This window comes from Octopus sinensis, linkage group LG14, assembly GCF_006345805.1.
Source record: "Octopus sinensis linkage group LG14, ASM634580v1, whole genome shotgun sequence".
Lineage (NCBI taxonomy): Eukaryota > Metazoa > Mollusca > Cephalopoda > Octopoda > Octopodidae > Octopus > Octopus sinensis.
The window spans coordinates 27,025,366-27,048,074 of record NC_043010.1 but is presented as its reverse complement, the minus strand read 5'-3'; the positions used below and the strand labels follow the sequence as shown (position 1 = coordinate 27,048,074).

Genomic DNA, 22,709 nt, shown 5'->3' with positions numbered 1-22,709 from the left:
AAGCTGGGGTATGACATTATTAAATTATGATTTCAAGATGGAGTTTATACCATCCAAGAAACTAGGTTATATGGATTGTCTATCAAGACTGATTTTGAAAAGTGTGGAACCATTTGAAGATGCTGTGATTGCTGCTTTGCAAGTGGAAAATGAAAATGAAAATGTTTTGTGTAACATCATTCATGAACTGCCAGTTACTTTACAAGACATAAAATTGAAATTGGAAAATGATAAATTTATTATAAAAATTGAAAGAAATATTGATGGCTAAAAGAGATAAAAATATGCATAACACAAATGCAAACCATTTCACACTGTGTGACAATGTGTTGATGTATGCACAAATAGTCGTAGTGCCAGCCACACTAAAAAAAGTGATTATTAAAGGAATTTCATATGGGTCACCAAAGGATTTCGAGAATGAAATCAATAATGAGAAGTTATGTATATTGGTCAACAAAGGACCGTGACACTGAAGAATCAGTGAAAGCATGCAGTGAGTGTGTCTTAGCTGCAAAATCACCTACCACTAAATGACAACCATGGCCAAAAATGGATGTTCCATGAGCCAGACTACATACTACATATGCAGGTCCACTTAAGGGTTCATATTACCTTGTCATGGTAGATAGTTTTTCAAAGTGGCTGGAAGTGCATGAATGTAAAAAGCTGACATCTGTGGTTACAATAAGTTTTTTTACATGAATTGTTTACCAGGTATGGTATTCCTGATACCATTGTGTTGGGTAAAGAAACCCAGTTCACATCAGATAAGTTCAGAAAATTTTGCCAAATATTCGTCATCAAACATGTCACCACTCTGCCTTACCACCCTAGGTCAAATAGACAAGTCGAGTGATTCGTTGACATTTTTAAGAGGGCATTGAAAAAGGTGAACAATGAAGTGATGGACTATTTTGTACTCCAACAATTTCTAAGAATGTACCTAGCAACACCTAATCTAAATACAACATCAGGAATGTCACTTGCAGAATTAATATTTGCTAGAAAGGTCAGATCTGTCTTTAATAAGCTGATACTGAACAAAAATAAAGAAAAGGTGAGCAATAAAAATACTTCAAAATTCTTCAAGTTAGATGACAAAGTTTTTTTAAAACCTATAGACATGGTAAAGAAAGCTGGGAGGACGGTGTAATAATTAAACAAACTGGAAGAATGATATTCCTGGTAAAAGGAAAATATGTTGAATACAAAAGACATATTAGCCAACTAAAAAAAAAAGATTCACAGAAAAAACAGAAATGAAATCCCAAAGGAAGTATTGTATGAAATGTTTGAAGTACCAACACTCAACAACTTAAAACTACACATTCTAGCACTAGAAAACGGGAAAGAACGGAAACACTGCAATTGAACCTTAAACGTAAGGGATATTAAAACTCGGAGTGGAGTTCAATTCTCAAAAGGGGAGAAGATAGGGGAGACTGAGTCTAAAAAGGGGAGATGTTGTGGAAGGATTCTAACCAAAAGTGAACTGAGACATTTCTATTAAATAGACAACTGTCAGGTTGTCAGCAGTTTGTATTGGTTAGTAGTTCACTGTGAGACTTTGATATAGAGCATTGAGTCTTGTGTAATAGTAATAGTAGCACATTGTGCATATACTTTCTTCCCCTCTGCTTCATTATATTATATATCCACTACAAGGATCTAAAAGTATATATGTATGTATGTAACAGTGCTGGGCCTATTTTTCTTGAAAGTGACATGTCTCTGGTGGTTTTAGGCCTGAAATTGTTAACTCTCTTGTCATATAAACATAACATAAATACCTGTTTGTGAGGTGAGCTCTTTCTGCTGTTTTGTTTTGAAGATGGCTGCATGCACTTTAGTCTTCGAGACCGTTTCTCCTCTAACAGCCTCTGAAGAACATTTATTTCATCATCAAATATTTTAGAATGAGAGTCTTCTTTGATTGCCTCTTTTTGCTTCTGGCGCCTGTAAACAAGGAACAGAAGATTGAAATGGAAGGAAACAATATGACAACAGCTTACCAAATAGTATGGCACCACAACAATTCCAAAGAATTTTGGTACAACAACAACATCAGGAACATACTTGAAATCTTTAAGGAAATGTTGGGCTGTGATAATCATTCTTTTATCATCTCTTTTTGATTTTTGCACCAGTAAACAGGAAGTGGAGGAATGGAAGAAAAGAAAAAAACAACCTGAAGACAGGTGAGCTAATGGCATAGCATAATTGCTATTTCACAGATACCTGACTATATACAGACACACATATATATATATATATACACTAGCAGCTAAGCCTGGTTTCACCTGGTCGGTTTGAATGATGTGGCTGTAAAACCTGCTCTGTGTAAGCATTTGACTTGTTTGGGCATGCTTACGTTAAAACACAATTTTAGAATGACTTTTTTTCTGTCAAAATGCTAAAAATAACTGACCAACAAAAACAAATTAATCAACCAAGATTCAACCAAATCAAAAAATCAACCCAAATACTAAGTAAACAAAGATGGACCATCCCACTTCCATTGTGCACGCAGATGCACACACACACGCACACACACATTCACATACCCCCTTTTACATACACACAGATATAGTCACACGGTTGAAATGCTATTTGATTTATTTTTTCAGCCTACAATTTTCATCCCACTACCAAGTATGACGTCACTCCTTCCTTCCTTATTCATCTATCACCCCTTCCTTTCTCATTCATAAACACAAGAGTATTATTATAGTAGATTATCTTGGTAAACATAGGAGCTATGAAAAAATACAAAGCCCAGCATCACCACTGGATCATTCTACACATCTGTGTAATTTTTTACCCAATTCCACCCAGCTTTGACTGAATCCCAAGACAAGAAAGAATCGCCCATGTCAAATTTATATGTATACATATACATACAAGTGGGGTACTGAAAAGTTCCTGGCTTTGGTTAAAAGAAAATACAGGAGAATCAATTAATTATGATTTTATTCAACAAATTCCCCTCTCAGATTCATACACGGTCCTTCAGTTTTTCTAATCTCTGTAAAAGAACTCATAAGGTTGGGCCTCCAACCAGGCCTTTCTCAATACCTTTAGAGCCAGAAACTTTTCAGTATTCCCTCATGTGTGTATGTATGTGTATATATATATATATATATATATATATATATATATATGTGTGTGTGTGTATTTACTTGCTACAACTTTTTTTATTCCTATACACTTTTAAGAATGTAGATGAAAATTTACTGATGTGATTCCTTTTTGCATCCATAAATTTTCATCTACGTTCTTAAAAGTGTATAGGAATAAAAAAAGTTGTAGCAAGTAAATAATTTAGCTCTTACAGTCGAGGTTGAATTTAATTTAATACAGCCATTTATATAGTTGAAACTGTCGAGGTTGAATTTAATTTAATACAGCCATTTATATAGTTAATATATAGATGTAGTTTTTTTAAAAATTTTTATATATATATATTTTTTTATAGGTAGCACGGTATGATTTTTAGGCTAGATATAGATCACATTTTTTTTTTTTTTTTAATTTTGAATATTTGGGCTGGTCTGAGCATGACTTTTTAAATAAGAAACCATGCAATATTGTGTTAGGTTTGGATAAGGAGGTCTCGCCCTGGTACATGATGTGTGTTTCTTTATTTTACCCCTGATGAAGGAGTAATTATCGTGATGCCCCCTCGTGCACTAAATACAGTGATGAACCCCTGAAATGGCCAATGTAAATATGGTTTCTTCTTTATTTTGCTTGGACACTGGCTTTTAACAATAGGTTTCCCTTATCTTGAAAAGTAATTTTTAATCGAAAAAATTTCTAAACGATGAACTTTTATCTTACCTTATATATTATTTATTTATATGCTTCCTACATATATGTATTTTTATATATCTATATATTTATATATTTCTTTATATTTTTATGTATTTATTATTCTAGATGTTGTAATGTTAAAAAAAAAAAATTTTTTAGTCGCTAAAGTATTAATCATTAACTTTTAAACTTGATAGACTGTATTCACACATTTTTCTTATATTTTTCTTATATGCTTGTACTGATGAGTTGTGTTTCATCTTCCGTGATGTTATACATGTATATTCTATGTGAAAGAAAAAGCATTATGTGATTAAATGCTCAAGATATGAAATGTTACGTAGATGATTTTATATTTGTTTGTTCTGCAACCATAGTTTATATATTTGCTCATTTAATTAAGCACTTCTATAGCAGTCCTATTAAACATTTTGTTCCTGATAAGAAACAATCACTTTATTACTGATATATATACACATATATATAACACCTACATACCCTCCCCTCATGTGCGCTCATGTGTTTGAAAAGAGAGAAAGAGAGAGAGAGAGAGAGAGAGAGAGAGAGAGAGAGAGAGAGAGAGAGAGAGAGAGAGAGAGAGAGAGAGAGAGAGAGAGAGAGAGAGAGAGAAGCACTAACCTCAGAGATGTCATTTGGGATTTTTCATTACGATGCTTCAGTATAACATCTAATGTGTCTGAAACTAATTCTTGTGATGCCTGAAAATAACAGAAATAATAATAATAATAATAATAATAATAATAAATGCCCTGATGCAGTACCAGGCAGTGGCTCTCATGGCTTCTGATCTTAACTGATTGGAAGTGTTATCATGTACATTGTTTTGTCTTGGTATAAAAGATGGGCTACAGCAAATATTCTGCTCAATACCACAGATTTGCTTGTCAGTTGTTTGACCTTAACCAGTTGAGCATGTCCCTTAGTGGCTGACAATATGTGCATCTCTGATCACGAGCGGAAGTAGTGGGGGAGCATCATAGCCATGTGTTGAGAGGGATTCTATGGAGTTTGAATAATTCACCTCTGGAAACATAGGTGTTTCGTTCAACATCCTTAAACAACCCTTATTCAAGGACCTTTTGAGCGGGATGGGTTACTCGACCAGAAGAAAATTCTAACTGGGCCCCACCTGCAAGGTCATGTGCTGTTTATCTTGATATGAGATCACCATGTCGCACACATATGGTTGTGATGCATGTGCCTGGTGTACCCTTATCAGACGGGTAGTCATGATGGGTATACTGGGCTTCGTATATTTTACCCCAGTGTCACTTTGATGGCATGCACTGCTCTCTCACTCAATAATAATAATAATAATAATAATAATAATAATAAATGCCCTGATGCAGTACCAGGCAGTGGCTCTCATGGCTTCTGATCTTAACTGATTGGAAGTGTTATCATGTACATTGTTTTGTCTTGGTATAAAAGATGGGCTACAGCAAATATTCTGCTCAATACCACAGATTTGCTTGTCAGTTGTTTGACCTTAACCAGTTGAGCATGTCCCTTAGTGGCTGACAATATGTGCATCTCTGATCACGAGCGGAAGTAGTGGGGGAGCATCATAGCCATGTGTTGAGAGGGATTCTATGGAGTTTGAATAATTCACCTCTGGAAACATAGGTGTTTCGTTCAACATCCATAAACAACCCTTATTCAAGGACCTTTTGAGCGGGATAGGTTACTCGACCAGAAGAAAATTCTAACTGGGCCCCACCTGCAAGGTCATGTGCTGTTTATCTTCATATGAGATCACCATGTCGCACACATATGGTTGTGATGCATGTGCCTGGTGTACCCTTATCAGACGGGTAGTCATGATGGGTATATTGGGCTTCGTATATTTTACTCCAGTGTCACTTTGATGGCATGCACTGCTCTCTCACTCAATAATAATAATAATAATAATAATAATAATAATAATAATAATAATGATAATAATAATAATAATGATAATAATAATAATAATAAACTAAACTAAACGCAAAAGAAATAGACAAAGAAAAATCCCAGCAATGGTTGAGAAGCTCAGGACTCAAAGCAGAAACAGAGGGATTTTTAATTGCAGCACAAGACCAAAGCCTCCCCACCAGAAATTACCAAAAACATGTAATGAAAAAAAATATTACAAGTAACTGCAGAATATGTGGAGATGGACAAGAAACAATAAATCATATTATCTCTAGCTGCCCAGTCCTGGCTAAGAAGGAATATATTCACAGACATGACAGAGTTGGAACCTACATACATTGGAAGCTATGTCAACATTATGGAATAACAACAGAAAAAAGATGGTATAGGCACACACCAGAAAAGGTCACAGAAAACGAGAAAGCAACCATACTCTGGGATATGCACAGATAGAGAAATTAAGGCCAACAGACCAGATATAGTTGTCAGAGATCATGAAGAAAAAAAATGCTTTCTAATTGATGTATCAATACCGGCAGATGACAACGTGTCTCTAAAAGAAATGGAGAAACTCTCAAAATACAAAGACCTGGAAATAGAGGTAACTAGAATGTGGAATCTGAAAACAGAAACAATTCCTATCATAGTAGGTGCATTAGGCATGATAAAAAAATATTCAGACAAATACATAACAAAAACACCAGGACTTACAAACACATATAACATACAGAAAATTGCACTACTAGGCACTGCACACATCCTACGCAGAACACTTTCAATACAATAACCATCAGAGCATCACAACAAATCACAGCACATACCCAAAGCACACAAAGCTGCGCTCGGTAGTGAAGTGAAAGCACGCTATAAAACTAAAACTACTGAATAATAATAATAATAATAATAATAATAATAATAATTAATAATAATAATTTTCATCATCATCATCATCATCATCATCATCACCACCACCATCACCATCATCATCGTTCATCGTTGGTGTTATTATCATTATTGTTAGTGGTTGGCATCCAGCTATAGACACCATGCCCTGGTGCAGCCTTCCAGTCAAACTGTCCAATCCATGCCACTATGGACAACAGATGTTAAATGATGATGATGATGATGATTATTATTATTATTATTATTATTATTATTATTATTACTATCTTTAAAACAGTGAGGTGACAGAACCATTAGAATGGTAATCAGACAAAATGCTTAGTGCCATTTCTTCAGGCTCTTCATATTCTGAGCTGAAATACTGCTGTGGTCAACTTTGCCTTTCATCCTTCAGTGGTCAATGAAATAAGTACCATTGGAGGTGATGTAATCGACTACGACCCTCCCACAAACGTTCTGGCCTTGTGCCTTTGGTAGAAAGGATTATTATTACCTCTGCCTTAGTGAAGGTGGAGTTATTGTTTTCAGTTGTGTTTGTTTGTTGGTTTCTCCATGGACAAGATATCTCAAGAGCTGCCGGATGGATTTGGATGTTTGGCTTCGTGACTAGCATGAACTTATCAGATTTTGGGATCAATCCGGTGACAAGGATTCTGGATTATTTTTCCTGTTTTTTTTTACTTAATTTTTGAGAGCAGTCAGATTCATTTTTAGTATTCTCATTTGTGAGAGCAGTTGAGTTTATTTTAGATATTCTCATTATAAAAATCATCTCTGGCTAATCGTTGAGAGGACGTTGGTGTTGCCTTGGCAAAGGTTTGCACTCTCTGAGTGCTGTTTCAGATCTTCTCATTCTAAAAATCATCTCTGGCTAATGATTGAGAGGACATTGGTGTTGCCTTGGTGGAGGTTTGCACTCTCTGAATCCTCTTGCTTCAGATATTCTTTTTTAAAAATCATCCCTGGCTAATTGTTGAGAGGATGTTGAGAGTATTGCCTTGGTGGAGGTTTTCACTCTCTGAGTCCTCTTATTATTATTATCACTATCACTGTATTTTCCACCATTACAAACTGACATAGTTTGTGTTGTAAACATTCAAACACCATCATTATCTTTCTAAATCCTACAGCATTTTGCAAGGAATTTTTAATCCCTCAAAGGTGTTTTAATGTATATTTGTTTATTTGCTCCAGTCATTTGACTGTGGCCATGCTGGAGCACTGCCTTGTAGTTCAACAAATCTACCACAGGAATTCTCCTTTGTAAGCTTGGCACTTATTCTATCAGCCTCTTTTGCTAAACTGCTAAGTTATGGGGACAGAATCACACCGACATTGGTTGCCAAGAAATGATGGGGGGACTAACACAGACACAAAGACACACACACACACACACACACACACACAGATATATTAAAATACACACATATACGACAGGCTTCTTTAAGTTTCCAGCTACCAAATCCACTCACAAGGATTTGGTTGGCCTGAGACTATAGTAGAAGACACTTGCCTAAGGTGCTACCCAGTAGGACTGAACCTAGAACCATGTGGCTGGGAAGCAAGCTTCTTACCACACAGCCACGCCTCTATTTTTCTTTTCTGGTGGGGTTATAAATTCAACTTGTATGCAAGAAAATTCAGTATGAAGGTAGTGAGCTGGCAGAATCATTTGCATATTGGACAAAATGCTAATCAGCATCTCTTTCAACTCTTTACATTTTGAGTTCAAATACTGCTGAAGTTGACTTGGCCTTTTGTTCATTTGTGGGTGGCTGAAATAAAGTACCAGTCAAGTACTGAAACTTATTCCAAAATTTGAAGCTATCCTCCTCTTCAACATCATCATTATCATCATCGTCATCATCATCAACATCGTCATCACATCATCACTATCATTGTTATTGTCATCGTCATTGTCATCATCATCACCACCATCATCATCATCATCATCATCATCAATACCTTGCTGCAGTGCCATCTCTGTTGAGTTGGTCACCTATGACATATATAGAGATTTATCATCTCGTGTTTGTGATGGAAGGAAGGACCATGGCATGAGGTCACACAATGAACAAAAAAATTTCAGCCATATTTCCATAAATAACAGCTTAGAGTCTTTAAAAATGAGTGAAAATTGTGGAAAAAATAATCATGAATATAAATAATATGGGAGAAAAGGAAAGATGTGGTTGGCATGACTGAACAATGTCAGTTCATCAGAGAAGTATAAGCAAAAACACACCCTGCCATACGTACATAAATACATTCAGATAGACAGACGATAAATAGATAGATAAACAGTCAGGTAGATAGGTGGATGGATGGATGGAAGGATGGGTAGATATACATATACACACACACACACACACACACAAGTACATACACATACAGGAGTTGCGCAAAATAACAAAAACTCATTGTTAAATGGAAGTTTTATCATTTAATCTAAAGTTGGTCTACTTTTGGTTTCAATTACACGTTTAATATGATGAAGAATTGACTCATAAAGATTCTGAATGGTTATTTGGGGAAAATTTGGGCCATTCTTCAAGTGAAATTCATTTTAATGCTTTCAGTAACAATGGTGGAGGACAGAAGCTCCTCATGCTGTGCCTAAATGCATCATAAAGGATCAATTATATTGATAGCCAGTGACCGCGTGGATCAATCCAAGTGGTCTGCTTCACTTTTGTGCTCTGTGGACCAATTCTGAATAACATTAACCAAGTGAATCAGAGCACTTCCATCAAGAAACAATGTTTGTACCATAAGATGGACATGATCAACCATAATACTCAGATAATCCTTGGCATTAACTCTTATTTCTTTACTGGCCCACAAGGGGCTACTCACAGAGGGGACAAACAAGGACAGACAAACGGATTAAGTTAATTATATCGACCCCAGTGCGTAACTGGTACTTATTTAATCGACCCTGAAAGGATGAAAGGCAAAGTCGACCTCGGTGGAATTTGAACTGAGAACGTAGTGGCAGACGAAATACTGCTAAGAATTTCGCCCGGCATGCTAACGTTTCTGCCAGATCGCCTTGGCATTAACTCTGCCAGTAGAACAACTGAAGAGCTTAGAGAATTCCATGATATGACTGCCAGAACCATCACAGAGTCAACTTCTTGGTTCCAAACAGGGATGGTTTCCTTGGAATGTCTCCAGGCATAAACTCATTCCAAAATGGGGAAAAGAATGAATGATGATTCAACAGAGAAGATGGCATTGTTCCATTGAGTCATTGACCACTTTTGATAGTCTGGACACCATTTATTTTACTGTTCACCAAAGTTGAAGGGGACAGAAGGGGCTTAACAAAAGCATCCCTCACATGGTATCAAGCTTTGTGGAGCCCATGATGAATGGTTTTAGTGGGCACAGGGCTGGCAAAGTGGGGTCTTATCATCGATCCCACTTTTGTTGCAGTTCGATGGTTTTTAGATACAATGCATTTCATTATTTTGTGGTTTTTCTCTCTGAAGTTTGACTTCCATCCAGAATTACGGCTGCCAGAGATGGTTTTATCTTGGTTCTGGAATGTCAACAACACAGTTCTAGGAACTATACCTCTTGAGATATTGAAAAATTCAGTAATATCAGCAGGTGAAACTCTGACTGCTGATGTACCAACAATTTTTTCTCTTGGAAAATCAAATAGGTCGTATACTATAACTTTTTAAAATATAAATATTAGACCCACCTCCACAAAAATAAAAAAAAAATAGAGGCCATATAAAGAAGCACAAGACATACATACAAATATATATAAAGACTGGAAAAGCTGTAAGTTTGTTATATTGCCAAAGAAAAATACAGTAAGCCTTTGACTATCACAGGTGTTACGTTCCAAAACCATCCCGTGATAGGTGAAAATCTACAAAGTAGAAACAGTACTGTCCTGTATATTATTTTAATTATTTTTATAATTTGTATATATTTATTTTATTATAAAGGCAAAACAACACCATGAAGGAATCGACGTAAGCTTAAATAATAAACCACAATATGTGAACTGTGATATGGAGAAGGATTACTGTAGTAGAATTAAAAATGGTTTCTGTTAATTTAATGTTATTTCGTCATTGTATTTACTGTGGTGATATTTTAACCATATCACACATGGAATTAAGAAGCAGGCATTTTAAACTGGTCATGATGCATATGTGCATATATATATGTATGTATACGTTCGTATATGTATGTATTCGTATGTTGTGTTTATATATATATGTATTTATGTTTCTCTCTGCATATATTCCACTGATGAGGCAAAGCATTTCTAAATGCAAAGCCAGAAATCTGGGATCTGGAATTATCCAGTAATTTTTTACTAGTTTTATTTTGTCTTTTTGTCTTCTCTCCTAGTGCTATGTGAACACTTAAGGTGGTTTTAGAGTCAATTCACGGCTGCTATTTCCAGCATGGCAGTATCTTGTAGATACCCTAAGTTATAATTTTAATAATAAATATTAACTTTGAAGGTCTTTATTTCCATGCTGGCCACTTGATAAGATCATTATTTAATTTAAATTAATGATCTTATCCTTTTATAGGAGGAATTACAACCGTGTTTCATGGTCTGCTACCACAACAGCTCCTTTATAGGATCCAGTTAGCTCAAGACATCATCAGGAGGAACCATGTCCGGTTTTGGCCCCTACTCCTTTACCGTTTTGACGTGGCGAGGCCTCCCCTTTCGGAGGTGTCTTCAGCTCTGGTGTTGGGTGCATGTCTTCTTTCTTCTGTTCCCTGGCCTCTTCGATGTATTGTCAGCGATTGTCAGCCGGTGACTGACTGACTTGTCAAATTTTTCCCTTTAAATACCTGCCACTAGGTTCCAGCAGGCAGCCCCAGCAAGTTGTCATGTGACACTGCCTCACCTTAACTGACTAGTGAAAGTGCATAGTTTTAGCCTGCGCATTCTCTAAGTGACTGTCACCTGTCAATCAGCGAAGCTGATTCAGTGTCAGCTTGTCTCACTAAGTGATATTATTTCCCGCCGGCATGGTATGACTTTAAATCATCATCATCATCATTTCATGTCTGTTGTCCATGCTGGCATGGGTTGGACAGTTTGACCAGAGTTGGCAAGCTGAGGAGCTGCACCAAGCTCCAGTCTAATTTGGTATGTTTTCTACAACTGGATGCCCTTCCTGGCATCAACTGCTTTACAGAGTGTTCTGGGTGCTTTTATGTGGCACCACATGGGCACATACATAGAAGCATATGTGTGTGTGTGTGTATGTTCATGGACATAGGGTGTAGTGGTTAAGAGCACCGGCTACTAACCCCAAGACTCTGAGTTCGATTCCAGGCAGTGACCTGAATAATAATAATAATAATAATAATAATAATAATAATAATAACATAGAAAAAATACCTTAGGAATGAGAATCTAGGTTCGAAATTTCTCTAAGACACCTGACGTTTGTTAACAACAAACAAGATGAGGACAAATATCCGTCAAATGTAAATAATGTACATATTTCCTCATCTCTTAAATATAGAACTGTAGTGTATTATCGAGTTCTTTAATAGAACTTAGTCGATCAATCACCAGTATCACTCAACATGACTCAGCATTACTCAACACTCAAAGTACCACCAATTTATTTCCCCAATCAAATGCTTACCTGTTTAGACAATAAAATTTCATAGCGTTTCTTTTCTTGGTCCTCTTGCTCCCACCTTTTCATAACTGCCAATCTCTCTTGTAGCTACAGAAGAAACAAATAGGGAACATTTTTGGTAAAACAAACAATGAAAAGACATAAAAATAAAAAAAAAAATATAAACTCACCACAGAATCAACCAAACAAATTTTATTTCTATAAAAAGATAATGAAGGTTGCATGGAAATATTTTCAAAGAAACACTTCTTAAGAATTTTACCATCATCATCCATGAATACACGTTTGAGAGTGATCTTGGTATAATATGGATGAAAATGTCAAGAACTTTTTGTAGTCATATGTTCAAAAAAAAAAAAAGAAAAAATTAACAAAAAATACAATCTGTCTCAAAATAACCAAGAATTACTGAGACGTTTTAAGTGAAATAACAATAAAAGTGAAATGTTTATTGGAATCTAATATTGCATTTCATGTGATAATGGTATTTCTAGTTGTCATTGTTGGCGTTGTTGCCATTGTTGTTGTTGTCATTGTCATCATCATCATCATCATCTTCATTACCATCATTATCATCTTCATCATCACTATCACCATCATCACCTTCAGCGTCATCACCAGCGTCATCGTCATCATCATTGTCATCATCATTGTCATCACCACCACCATCACTTTCATCACCTTCACTGCCACCACCACCATCTTCATCATATTCATCACCTTCACCACCACCACCACCACTAGTTTTTTAACCCCAGGTCAGCATCAATTGGGAAGACCTATGGTCAAGGGAATTCCAACCATGACCATCTTGTTTCATGGCTGGAGTGTTTTTGATAATCAAGATAGATCAGAGGGTTGAATAACAGCAGCCCCACCACTGTTGAAGCTGTAACTGTTATTGTGATTTGGGTCTTGGATTCAGCGAAGAAGAAAAGAACTCCAAGCTCATTTACTTAGATAAGAATTATATTATAAAACAATTGCAGCGTTTATAAGCCATTTAAGAAACACACAAATATAATTTGTCAAAATATTTTTGTTGCTTTGAGACCGCGACCTGTTCACTGTGATGCAGCATGGAATTTTGTCAGTGAACAGGTCACGGTCTCAAAGTGATGAAAATATTTTGGCAAATTAAATTTAAATGTTGAAGTGAATTTAACAGTTTTTGTGTGTTTTTAAATGGTTTATAAACACCTTCTATGCTGCAATTGTTTTTGTTCCAGCACATGATCTCAGATCAGGTCACTTGCTATGCAAGTACATTTCAGTTATCTGTATATATATAAGGCAGGATGTGTGTGTGTGTGTGTGTGTGTGTGTGTGTACGTGATTGTAGTTTATGCACATTCACAAATTAGCCCGCATGTCGCTCAAATTTTAGGAGGACATTCGTCATGACCCTAGCCATATTTTCGTCAAATTATTTTCCCCCAAGGCACCCACGAATAGTGGTAAATAATTTTGAGCCATAACTTCAATTTTCACGGTGGAGAAATCCATTGTAGTGACGCCATTATTGCTGACAAAACATGAGTTAAGTCCCCTTAAAAAGAGAGGAAGGGAGAGGGAGGGAGAGAGAGAGAGAGAGAGAGAAAGATTAAAAAATTTCTTTTTAATGAGTGATTGACAGACAAAAACAGACAGACAGGTGTTGTTATGTATGTATGTATGTATGTATGTTTGAATGGCTTCAGTCACACACACACACACACTCACACGAGCATTTATGCGTACAAAACAGATGCATGCAATGTGTGTTGACCGTATATATATACGGGATGCAGGGTTGCTCTTAGATACAAAGACCCTCCCGGGTGAAGAATGTACCCCTCAGCATAGGCTAATCATTAGTGACTTTAGGCTTGAGGCCAGAAGGATTCCAAGAAACAGACCAATCCAGAAAAGAAGGATTTGGAAGCTAAAGAACCCTTCACATGGTCAGAGATTTAGGGACATCCTCATCAAGAAATTTGATGAGAGGGAGGAGGAGCTACAGACGTCGGACATAGAAGGTAGCTGGAAATTCCTACGGGACAGCTTGCTGAGTGCCACAGACCAAGTCTGTGGATGGTGCAAAGTCTCTTCCAGACCTAGAGTTACGTGGTGGTGGAATAGTACAGTAGACAAAGCCATTAGTGCAAAGAAACAGGCCTGGAGGGGTGGGGGTAGCAAGGAACTGTACCAAGTAGCCAAAAGGGAGGCTGGGCGGCAGGTATACATAGCCAAAGATGTAGCAGAAAAGAAGAAGTTTGCCAATGTCCAGCGATGTGAGGACCAAAGAACTGAGGTATTTCGGATTGCTAGACAGTGTGTGAGAGAAAATAGTGATGTTACAGGAGAGAAATGTGTCTGCATGGATGATGGGGCACTTGCTTTTAATGATGGTGAAAAGAAAGAGGCTTGGAGAAACCATTATGAAAGACTGCTGAATGTGGAGAATGAATGGGAGGAGGAGAGCCTGCCAAATGTTGACCCAGTAGAGGGACCAGTTATCTGAATAGACAGCTCCCTTGTAGTTAAGGCAATTAAGAGTATGAAACCAGGTAAAGCCCCTGGCCCATCAGGAATCACTGCTGAGATGCTTAAAACAGCTGGTTATGTGGGCTATGGCCTAGTCACCCGCATTGTAAACCAGGTAGTTCAGCACCGTAGTTCAGCGTAGCAGCACCATAGTCAACTGCTACAAGGGTAAGGGTGATGCTCTAGATAGAACTAACTACAGGAGTATTAAACTGTTGGATCAGGTGATGAAGGTCACAGAGAGGGTCATAACCCATCTCATTAGGGAGAGAATTTGCTTAGATGAGATGCAGTTCGGTTTTGTGCCGGGTAGAAGCACCACTGATGCTATATTCCTGGTTCAACAACTGCAGGAGAAGTACCTAGCTAAAGAAAAACCCCTCTATGTAGCTTTTGTGGACTTGGAAAAAGCCTTTGACAGGGTTCCCCGATCCCTTATCTGGTGGTCGATGCGGAAACTGGAGATTGACGAATGGCTAATAAGGGCTGTACAGGCCCTATACAGAGAGGCTGTCAGCAAGGTTAGGATTGGCAACGAATATAGTGAAGAATTCCGTGTAGAAGTAGGTGTACACCAAGGCTCAGCCCTCAGTCCCCTTTTATTCATCATAGTCCTCCAGGCAATAACAGAGGAATTCAAAACAGGTTGCCTCTGGGAGCTCCTCTATGCTGATGACCTGGCTGTCATAGCAGAATCACTACCGGAACTAGAAAAGAAATTTTGGGTGTGGAAGCAAGGGTTAGAATCAAAAGGCCTTAGAGTAAATGTAGCAAAGACCAAAGTTATAGTAAGCAGAAAGGCGAACTCAGCACACACACCCCTCGGGCAGGTGGCCCTGCTCGATCTGTAGGAAAGGTGTAAGTAGAAACTCCATAAGATGTACCCAGTGTAAGCTATGGACGCATAAGAGGTGCAGCAATATCAAAGGGAAATTAACTGATAAGATAGCTTTCATGTGCGGCAGATGCACAGGGACAATAGACACCACAGATACCCAGAAAACAGATTCCATTACACTCCAGGGGGAGAAACTAGAAGTAGTTGATAGTTTCTGCTACCTGGGTGACCAAGTTAGTGGTGGAGGTGGATGCTCAGAGAGTGTCATCACTAGAATACGAATAGCCCGGACGAAGTTTAGAAAGCTCCTACCCCTACTGGCGACAAAGGGTCTCTCGCTCAGAGTGAAAGGTAGATTGTATGACGCATGTGTGCGAACTGCCATGCTTCACGGTAGTGAAACATGGGCTGTGACTGCAGAGGACATGCGTAGACTTGAAAGAAATGAAGCTAGCAGGATTCGCTGGATGTGTAATGTCAGTGTGCATGCATGACAGAGGGTAAGCACCCTGACAGAAATGCTGGACATAAGAAGCATCAGATGTGGTGTGCAAGAGCGACGCTTGCGATGGTATGGTCATGTACTGCGGATGGATGAGGAGAGATGTGTGAAGACGTGCCGCTCCCAAACAGTTGAAGATATCAGGGGGAGAGGTAGACCTAGGAAGACATGGGATGAGGTAGTCAAGCATGACCTCAGAGCGTTGGGCCTCACAGAGGCAATGACGAAGGACCGAGATCTCTGGAGATACACTGTGACTGCAAATACCCGGGCTGCTTCCTGCACCAGTTCCGCATAGCCCCTCCCCATTCAAAGTACCTTGGATTTCAGAACATCCCGCTGTGCTTGAGGAGACCTATTGAGTCAAGTACATGAACATCGAAATAAATATCAATGGAAATAGTAGTTGTGATACCTGTGCCGGTGGCACGTTAAAAGCACCAACTGATTGTGGCCGCTGCCAGACTCCCCTTGCACCTGTGCCGGTGGCACGTAAAAAGCACCCACTACACTTTCAGAGTGGTTGGCATTAGGAAGGGCATCCAGCTGTAGAAACACTGCCAGATCAGACTGGAGCCTGGTGCAGCCCCTGGCTTCCCAGACTCCGGTCGAACCATCCAACCCGTGCTAGCGCGGGAAAACGGACGTTAAACGATGATGATGATGATGATGATGATGATGATGATATAAAGCTGAAGTTGTCTGTGTATAGCATGTATGGTAGCCTTCAACTAACACTATCTCCTCTGAGACCCTGTGGTGCAAGTTTACCAAATTTGAGAGTATGATAGAAGAAGGCTTGCTCTTCCTTCCGTTGAAGAAAAAATTCAAATCGGACCATGTTAACACCAAAAATTATTTACATCAAAAAGGTGCTTTTTTTCTATGGAAATCCCTATTTTTTGACTGCTGTGTCGCCATTTTTCAGTGTATTTCAACCAGAAAAATGTTCACTTAAAGAGAATAACAAGCTACATAATGCAAAATTTAAATATATAAAGGGTCGAAACAAACCCGAGCAAGGCCAGGCGATACTACTAGTATTATAACAATTGGCAAAAGACAAAACTGTCCATTAGACAAAAAACAAAAAGCAAACCCAAGCAGGTATGCACACATGAAAGAGAGACTAATGTTCCAGGAACATGAAAGGTTCAATACCATGTTTGTCATCATCATCATCATTATCACTATCATCATAGTTTAATGTCCATTTTCCATGTGTGCATGGGTTGGATGGTTTGACAGGAGCCTGGTCAACTGAAGAGCTGTCCAGATTCCATGTCTATTTAGGCTTGGTTTCTATGGCTGGATGCTCTTCCTAAAACCAACCACTTTACAGAGTGTGCTGAGTGTGTGCTTTTACATAGCACCAGCTTGGGTGTATTTATGGGGCACCAGCTCCCACCGGCCCACAAGATTAGGAATGCTCAGCTGGAGAGAGATGCAGGGAACAAGCCAGTATGCAAGGACCACCACGTTTTTACTTAGCTTGGCGTGATTTCTCATGTATTAAAATGTTAAACTGCTACAAAAAAACCCCCATTAGTTGTCTTATCCCTAACAACCACCACCACTGCCAGCACCACCACCATCCACCACCACCATCCACCACCAATCACCACCACCACCACCGCCATCCACCACCATCAACCACACTGCCACCACCCACCATCATCCACCACCACCACCACTTTCTAACCCCTCCCCGTCCCATCACCAAAAAGAAGAAAAACAATGACCTACCTCAGCCAGGGACATTTCACTGAGTAACCCTAATCCGGAAGTCTCTGTGGTGTCAAACAGCTTGGTGTTGTGATACTGTTGTGTGGCCGTCAACACACGGATGCGATCGATGATCTCAAGTCTCTTCTCCATCTCTATTGTAGCATTCTCCAGGGCAGCTGCATTCAGCTCTTGTTTGCCTCGCTGCACATCCTGCACTGCAGAGAAGAAAGAACAGAAAGAAAAAAATTTGAAGAAACGGAGAGAAAGACAAAAGGGACGAGCAGAAGAGAAAGAAGAGAACCAAAAAAAAAAAAAAACAAAAAAAAAGAATAAAGACCAGATGAAATGCAATGATTAAACTGCAGAGATGGTGATGGTGGAGGAGGTGATGATGGTGGTGGTGGAAGTGATGAAGGTGAAGATGATAGTAGTAGACTAGGTGATGATGGTGGTGGTAGAAGAGGTGATTGTGGTGGTGATGGTGGAGGTGATGGTGGAGGTGGAGGTGATGGTGGTGGTGGAGGTGATGATGGTGGTGGAGGTGATGATGGTAGTGGCAGAAGAGGTGATGGTGGAGGTGATGGTAGTGGAGGAGGTGGTTAGGGTAATGTTTAGTGGTGGAGATGTCAGTGATCGTGGTTTTAGTGGTGTAGGGTGAAAATGAAGACACATAGCTTAGTGGTTAGCGTAATCAGCTCATGATTGTAAAGTTGTGAGTTCAATTCCTGGTGATGCATTGTGTTCTTGAGCAAGACACTTTATTCCATGTTACTCCAGTCAACTCAGCTGACAAAAATTAGTTGTACCTGTAATTCAAAGGGGGTCAGCTATGTTGCATTCTGTGTCAAGCTGAATCTCCCTGAGAACTACATTAACATTATATGCATCTGTGGAATACTCAGCCACTTACATGTTAATTTCACAAGCAAGCTGTTCCATTGATCGGATCAACTGGAACCTTTGTCATCATAATCAACAATGGACCAGTGGGGTGATAGTAGGTGTGGTTGAGAAGCATGGGTCATCGTCAGTGTCACCTGACTGGCTCCCTGTACCGGTGGCACATAAAAAGCACCATCTAAAGGTAGTCGATGCCAGCCCCCCACCTCCCTGACTGGCTCCTGTGCTGGTAACACATATAAAAGCACCAACCATCCGAACATGGCCACTGGCACAGTGCCACCTGACTGGCTCCTGTGCCAGTGGCGCATAAAAAGCACCCAGTACACTTTCGGAGTGGTTGGCGTTAGGAAGGGCATCCAGCTGTAGAAACACTGCCAGATCAGATTGGCGCCTGATGCAGCCTCCTGGCTCGCCAGTCCTCAGTCAAACCATCTAACCCATGCCAGCATGGAAAGCAGACGTTAAACAATGATGATGATGATGATGAGTATCCACATGAAATTTTTTTGATTGAGACACAAGGCCAGCAATTTTAGAGGGTGGTGGTGGTGGTAGTGGGGGTTAGTTGTATCCTTTCCCCAATACATGACTGGTATTTTATGTTATCTACCCTGAAGTAATGAAAGGCAAAGTCAACCTTAGCAGGTAAAGAGTAGGTTGAGCCATCACTTTTCTGCATTGAGAGGTAACAGCTTAGGTACTATGAAATATGGGTTAGAATGCCACAGGAAAGGGTCGCAAGATGGATTCTTCAAGCTGAGCCAAGTGGCAGGAGACATAAGAGGAGACCAAGAACAAGATGCTTGGACAATATCTAATGATCTCTGCTGGTCATGCTAAGGAATCCAGAAGGACAGTTTATTCTTTTATTCGTTTCAGTCATTTGACTGCGGCCATGCTGGAGCACCAAATTGAGCAAATTGACCCCAGGACTTATTCTTTGTAAGCTTAGTACTTATTCTATCGGTCTCTTTTTGCTGAACCACTAAGTTACGGGGACGTAAACACCAGCATCAGTTGTCATCGATATTGGCAGGACAAACACAGACAAAAACACACACACACATGCATATATATATATATATATATATATATATATTTATATATATATATATATATACAACAGGCTTCTTTCAGTTTCCGTCTACCAAATCCACTCACAAGGCCTTTGGTCAGCCCGAGGCTATAGTAGAAGACACTTGCCTAAGTTGTCACACAGTGGGACTGAACTCGGAACCATGTGGTTGGTAAGCAAGCTACTTACCACACAGTCACTCCTGCGCCTATGTTTAATAACAGTTGATTCTGATAGGACCTTACAAAAGAAGGACATGAGGACTCTACTCACCCAATCTTCACAGGAACAGTGGGCAATGAAAATGAATGGATGGTTCTTTTCCGATGTTCAACCGATTCTGCTAACATTCTGCCTTATAATGCTACCATTTCTATTTAAGTTTCATAAAGAAAGTTGCAAATTCCAGCTCTGATTAAACATGATCCAACAATGACCACCCCACCTTTTATTCAGTTATAGCTATCCAAAATGTCCTTCATTGTTTATCTCTCACATCAGCTCTGACTGAGCAGACCTATGATCAAAGATGTTCCAGCCATGACCATCCTGTCTTTAATCTGGATAAAGTGTATTCAGTTGTTTAACCTCAGGTCCTAACGCCAACCACTCCGTGAGTGTAGTGGGTGCTTTTTACGTGCCACCGGCACAGGTGCCAGACGAGGCTGGCAAACGGCCACAATCAGATGGTGCTTTTTATGTGCCACCGGCACGGGGGCCAGGCAAGGCTGGCAAAGAGTAAAAACTCCCTTTGGTCATGAATGACCATGGGATTGTACTTAGAAAGTTACCCTCCAAGGCACAAGCCCAGGCAAGGTTGTTTGTGGAAGACCAGCAGTCGCTCATGCATACCAGCCTCACTTCTCCACACCACTGATGTTATCCAAGGGAAAGTCAAAGGCTGATGCAGCCTTGGCACCAGTGACATCGCAACTCATTTCCACAGCTGAGTGAACTAGAGAAATGTGAAAATAAAGCATCTTGCTCAAGAACACAACACACAGAACAGTCCAGAAATCGTACTTACTATCTCATGATTGTGAGTTCGATGCTTTAATATATATACATATTACACACACACAACAAAATTCTATACAGTTTTTACCAAGAAAATCTACTTTCTCATGCCTGCATGGGTCTGACAAAATTCACTGATGCAGATTTCCTACAACCAGACATCCTTCCTGTCATTAACCCTCACATGTTTCCAAGCAACATATTTTCCATGGCCAGACACATTTATCATGGAGGACTGGAAAATAACATTGCTTGTATGATCACAATGCTCATTTACAACTATCATGTTTAGACAAAGGTACACACGCATACGATGGGCTTCCTCCAGTTTCTGTCTACCAAATCCAATTTACAAGGTTCTGATTATCCTAGGGCTACAATAGAAGGTGCCATGCAGTGGGGACTTAACCAGAGTCCAGTTTCTGAGGAGCAAGCTTCTCAACTACACAACCACACCAATATTCTCTTCAAGAATATTTGTAATTTTTTTATAATACCTATTGGGATTCAAATATTTTTAAATGAAATTTTTATACTTTCTGTGTCTCATGAAAATAACTGTGTTCTTTTGGTGTGGAAGCACCAGTAAAACTTTCATTATGTTCACTGCTCATTTAGACTGGCCTTCAATGGAAGGCTACCAATATATCACTGGTATTTTCCTAGCTCCAGAATAATGAAATACCAAACCGATGTCCACTAAAATTTAAACTCCATAGAGAGAAAGGTGAAAAAAAAACCCACTACAAAGCATTTAGTACAGAGCTCATTGTTTTGGTTATGTTCAGGAGAACTGAACCAGGAAGATGCTCAGTACCAACCCACTAAATCCATTAATCCACTTCAGAACGTAACAATACTCATGGTCCAGTTATCATCATCATCGTTTAAGATCCATTTTCCATGCTGGCATGAGTTGGATGGTTTGACAGAAACTAGCTAGACCAGGGGCTGCACCAGATTCCATATTCTGTTTTGGCTTGGATTTTACAGCTGGATGCCTTTCTTAAATGCCAACCACTTTACAGAGTGTACTGAGAGCTTTGTATGTGGCACCAGCACCCACATCAATGCTTTTTACGTAGCACCTTGTTTTCAAGATCTTAATTCTGTTGTGGTGGGTGGGTCTGAGCTCTGTACTAAATGCCCTTATAGTGCTCAGTTTCATCTCTTTCTGTTTGGAGTCCAAATAATCTTATTGGGGATTGATTTTGCATTTCATCATTCTGGAGCCAAGAAAGTCAGTACCAGTGATACATTGGTATAAATAAATATCCCTTTAACCCTGTTGTTATCTTTTTTTTTATTATTAAAAAAAAAAATTGTTTCAATTAATTTTAAAAGTAATAAAGAATTTAGTAAAATAACTTGTAATTATTAAGCTGGCGTTTGGAAAATTAATATGATATTTTTGATTTAGACGATTTTAAGCCTTTAGCATTCAAACCGGCCATATCTGGCCAAAATATTTAACCTGTTTTATATTGAAACTGACCAGATCTCGCATCTCACCTCAGCCCTACCATGTCATTCTAAAACTAAAAAATCACATCACTAAAATCCTAAACAATAAAGATAATGCATGATTAATTCAAATCAATTATAACTAAACAAATATCACATATATATATATATATATATATATATATATATATATATATATATATATATAATATATATATAACATATATATATACATATATATACATATATATATACATATATATATACATATATATATATATATACATAATATATATACATATATACATATATATATACATATATATATATATATATATTATATATATACATATATATATA

At 38.6% G+C, this 22,709-nt stretch overlaps 1 protein-coding gene across 1 annotated transcript in view; it reads right to left on the bottom strand.

The window, feature by feature from the left end:
• The window catches only part of LOC115219486 (cilia- and flagella-associated protein 99), a 499,146-nt gene that overhangs the window by 23,391 nt on the left and 453,046 nt on the right, over positions 1-22,709 (bottom strand). Inside the window, exons 14-17 of the mRNA XM_029789657.2 lie at positions 17,909-18,105; positions 12,300-12,383; positions 4,456-4,535; positions 1,794-1,959 (exon numbers count right to left, since the gene is read on the bottom strand). Coding sequence (XP_029645517.2) covers positions 1,794-1,959; positions 4,456-4,535; positions 12,300-12,383; positions 17,909-18,105 — 527 coding nt within the window. The remainder of the gene's footprint in view (positions 1-1,793; positions 1,960-4,455; positions 4,536-12,299; positions 12,384-17,908; positions 18,106-22,709) is intronic.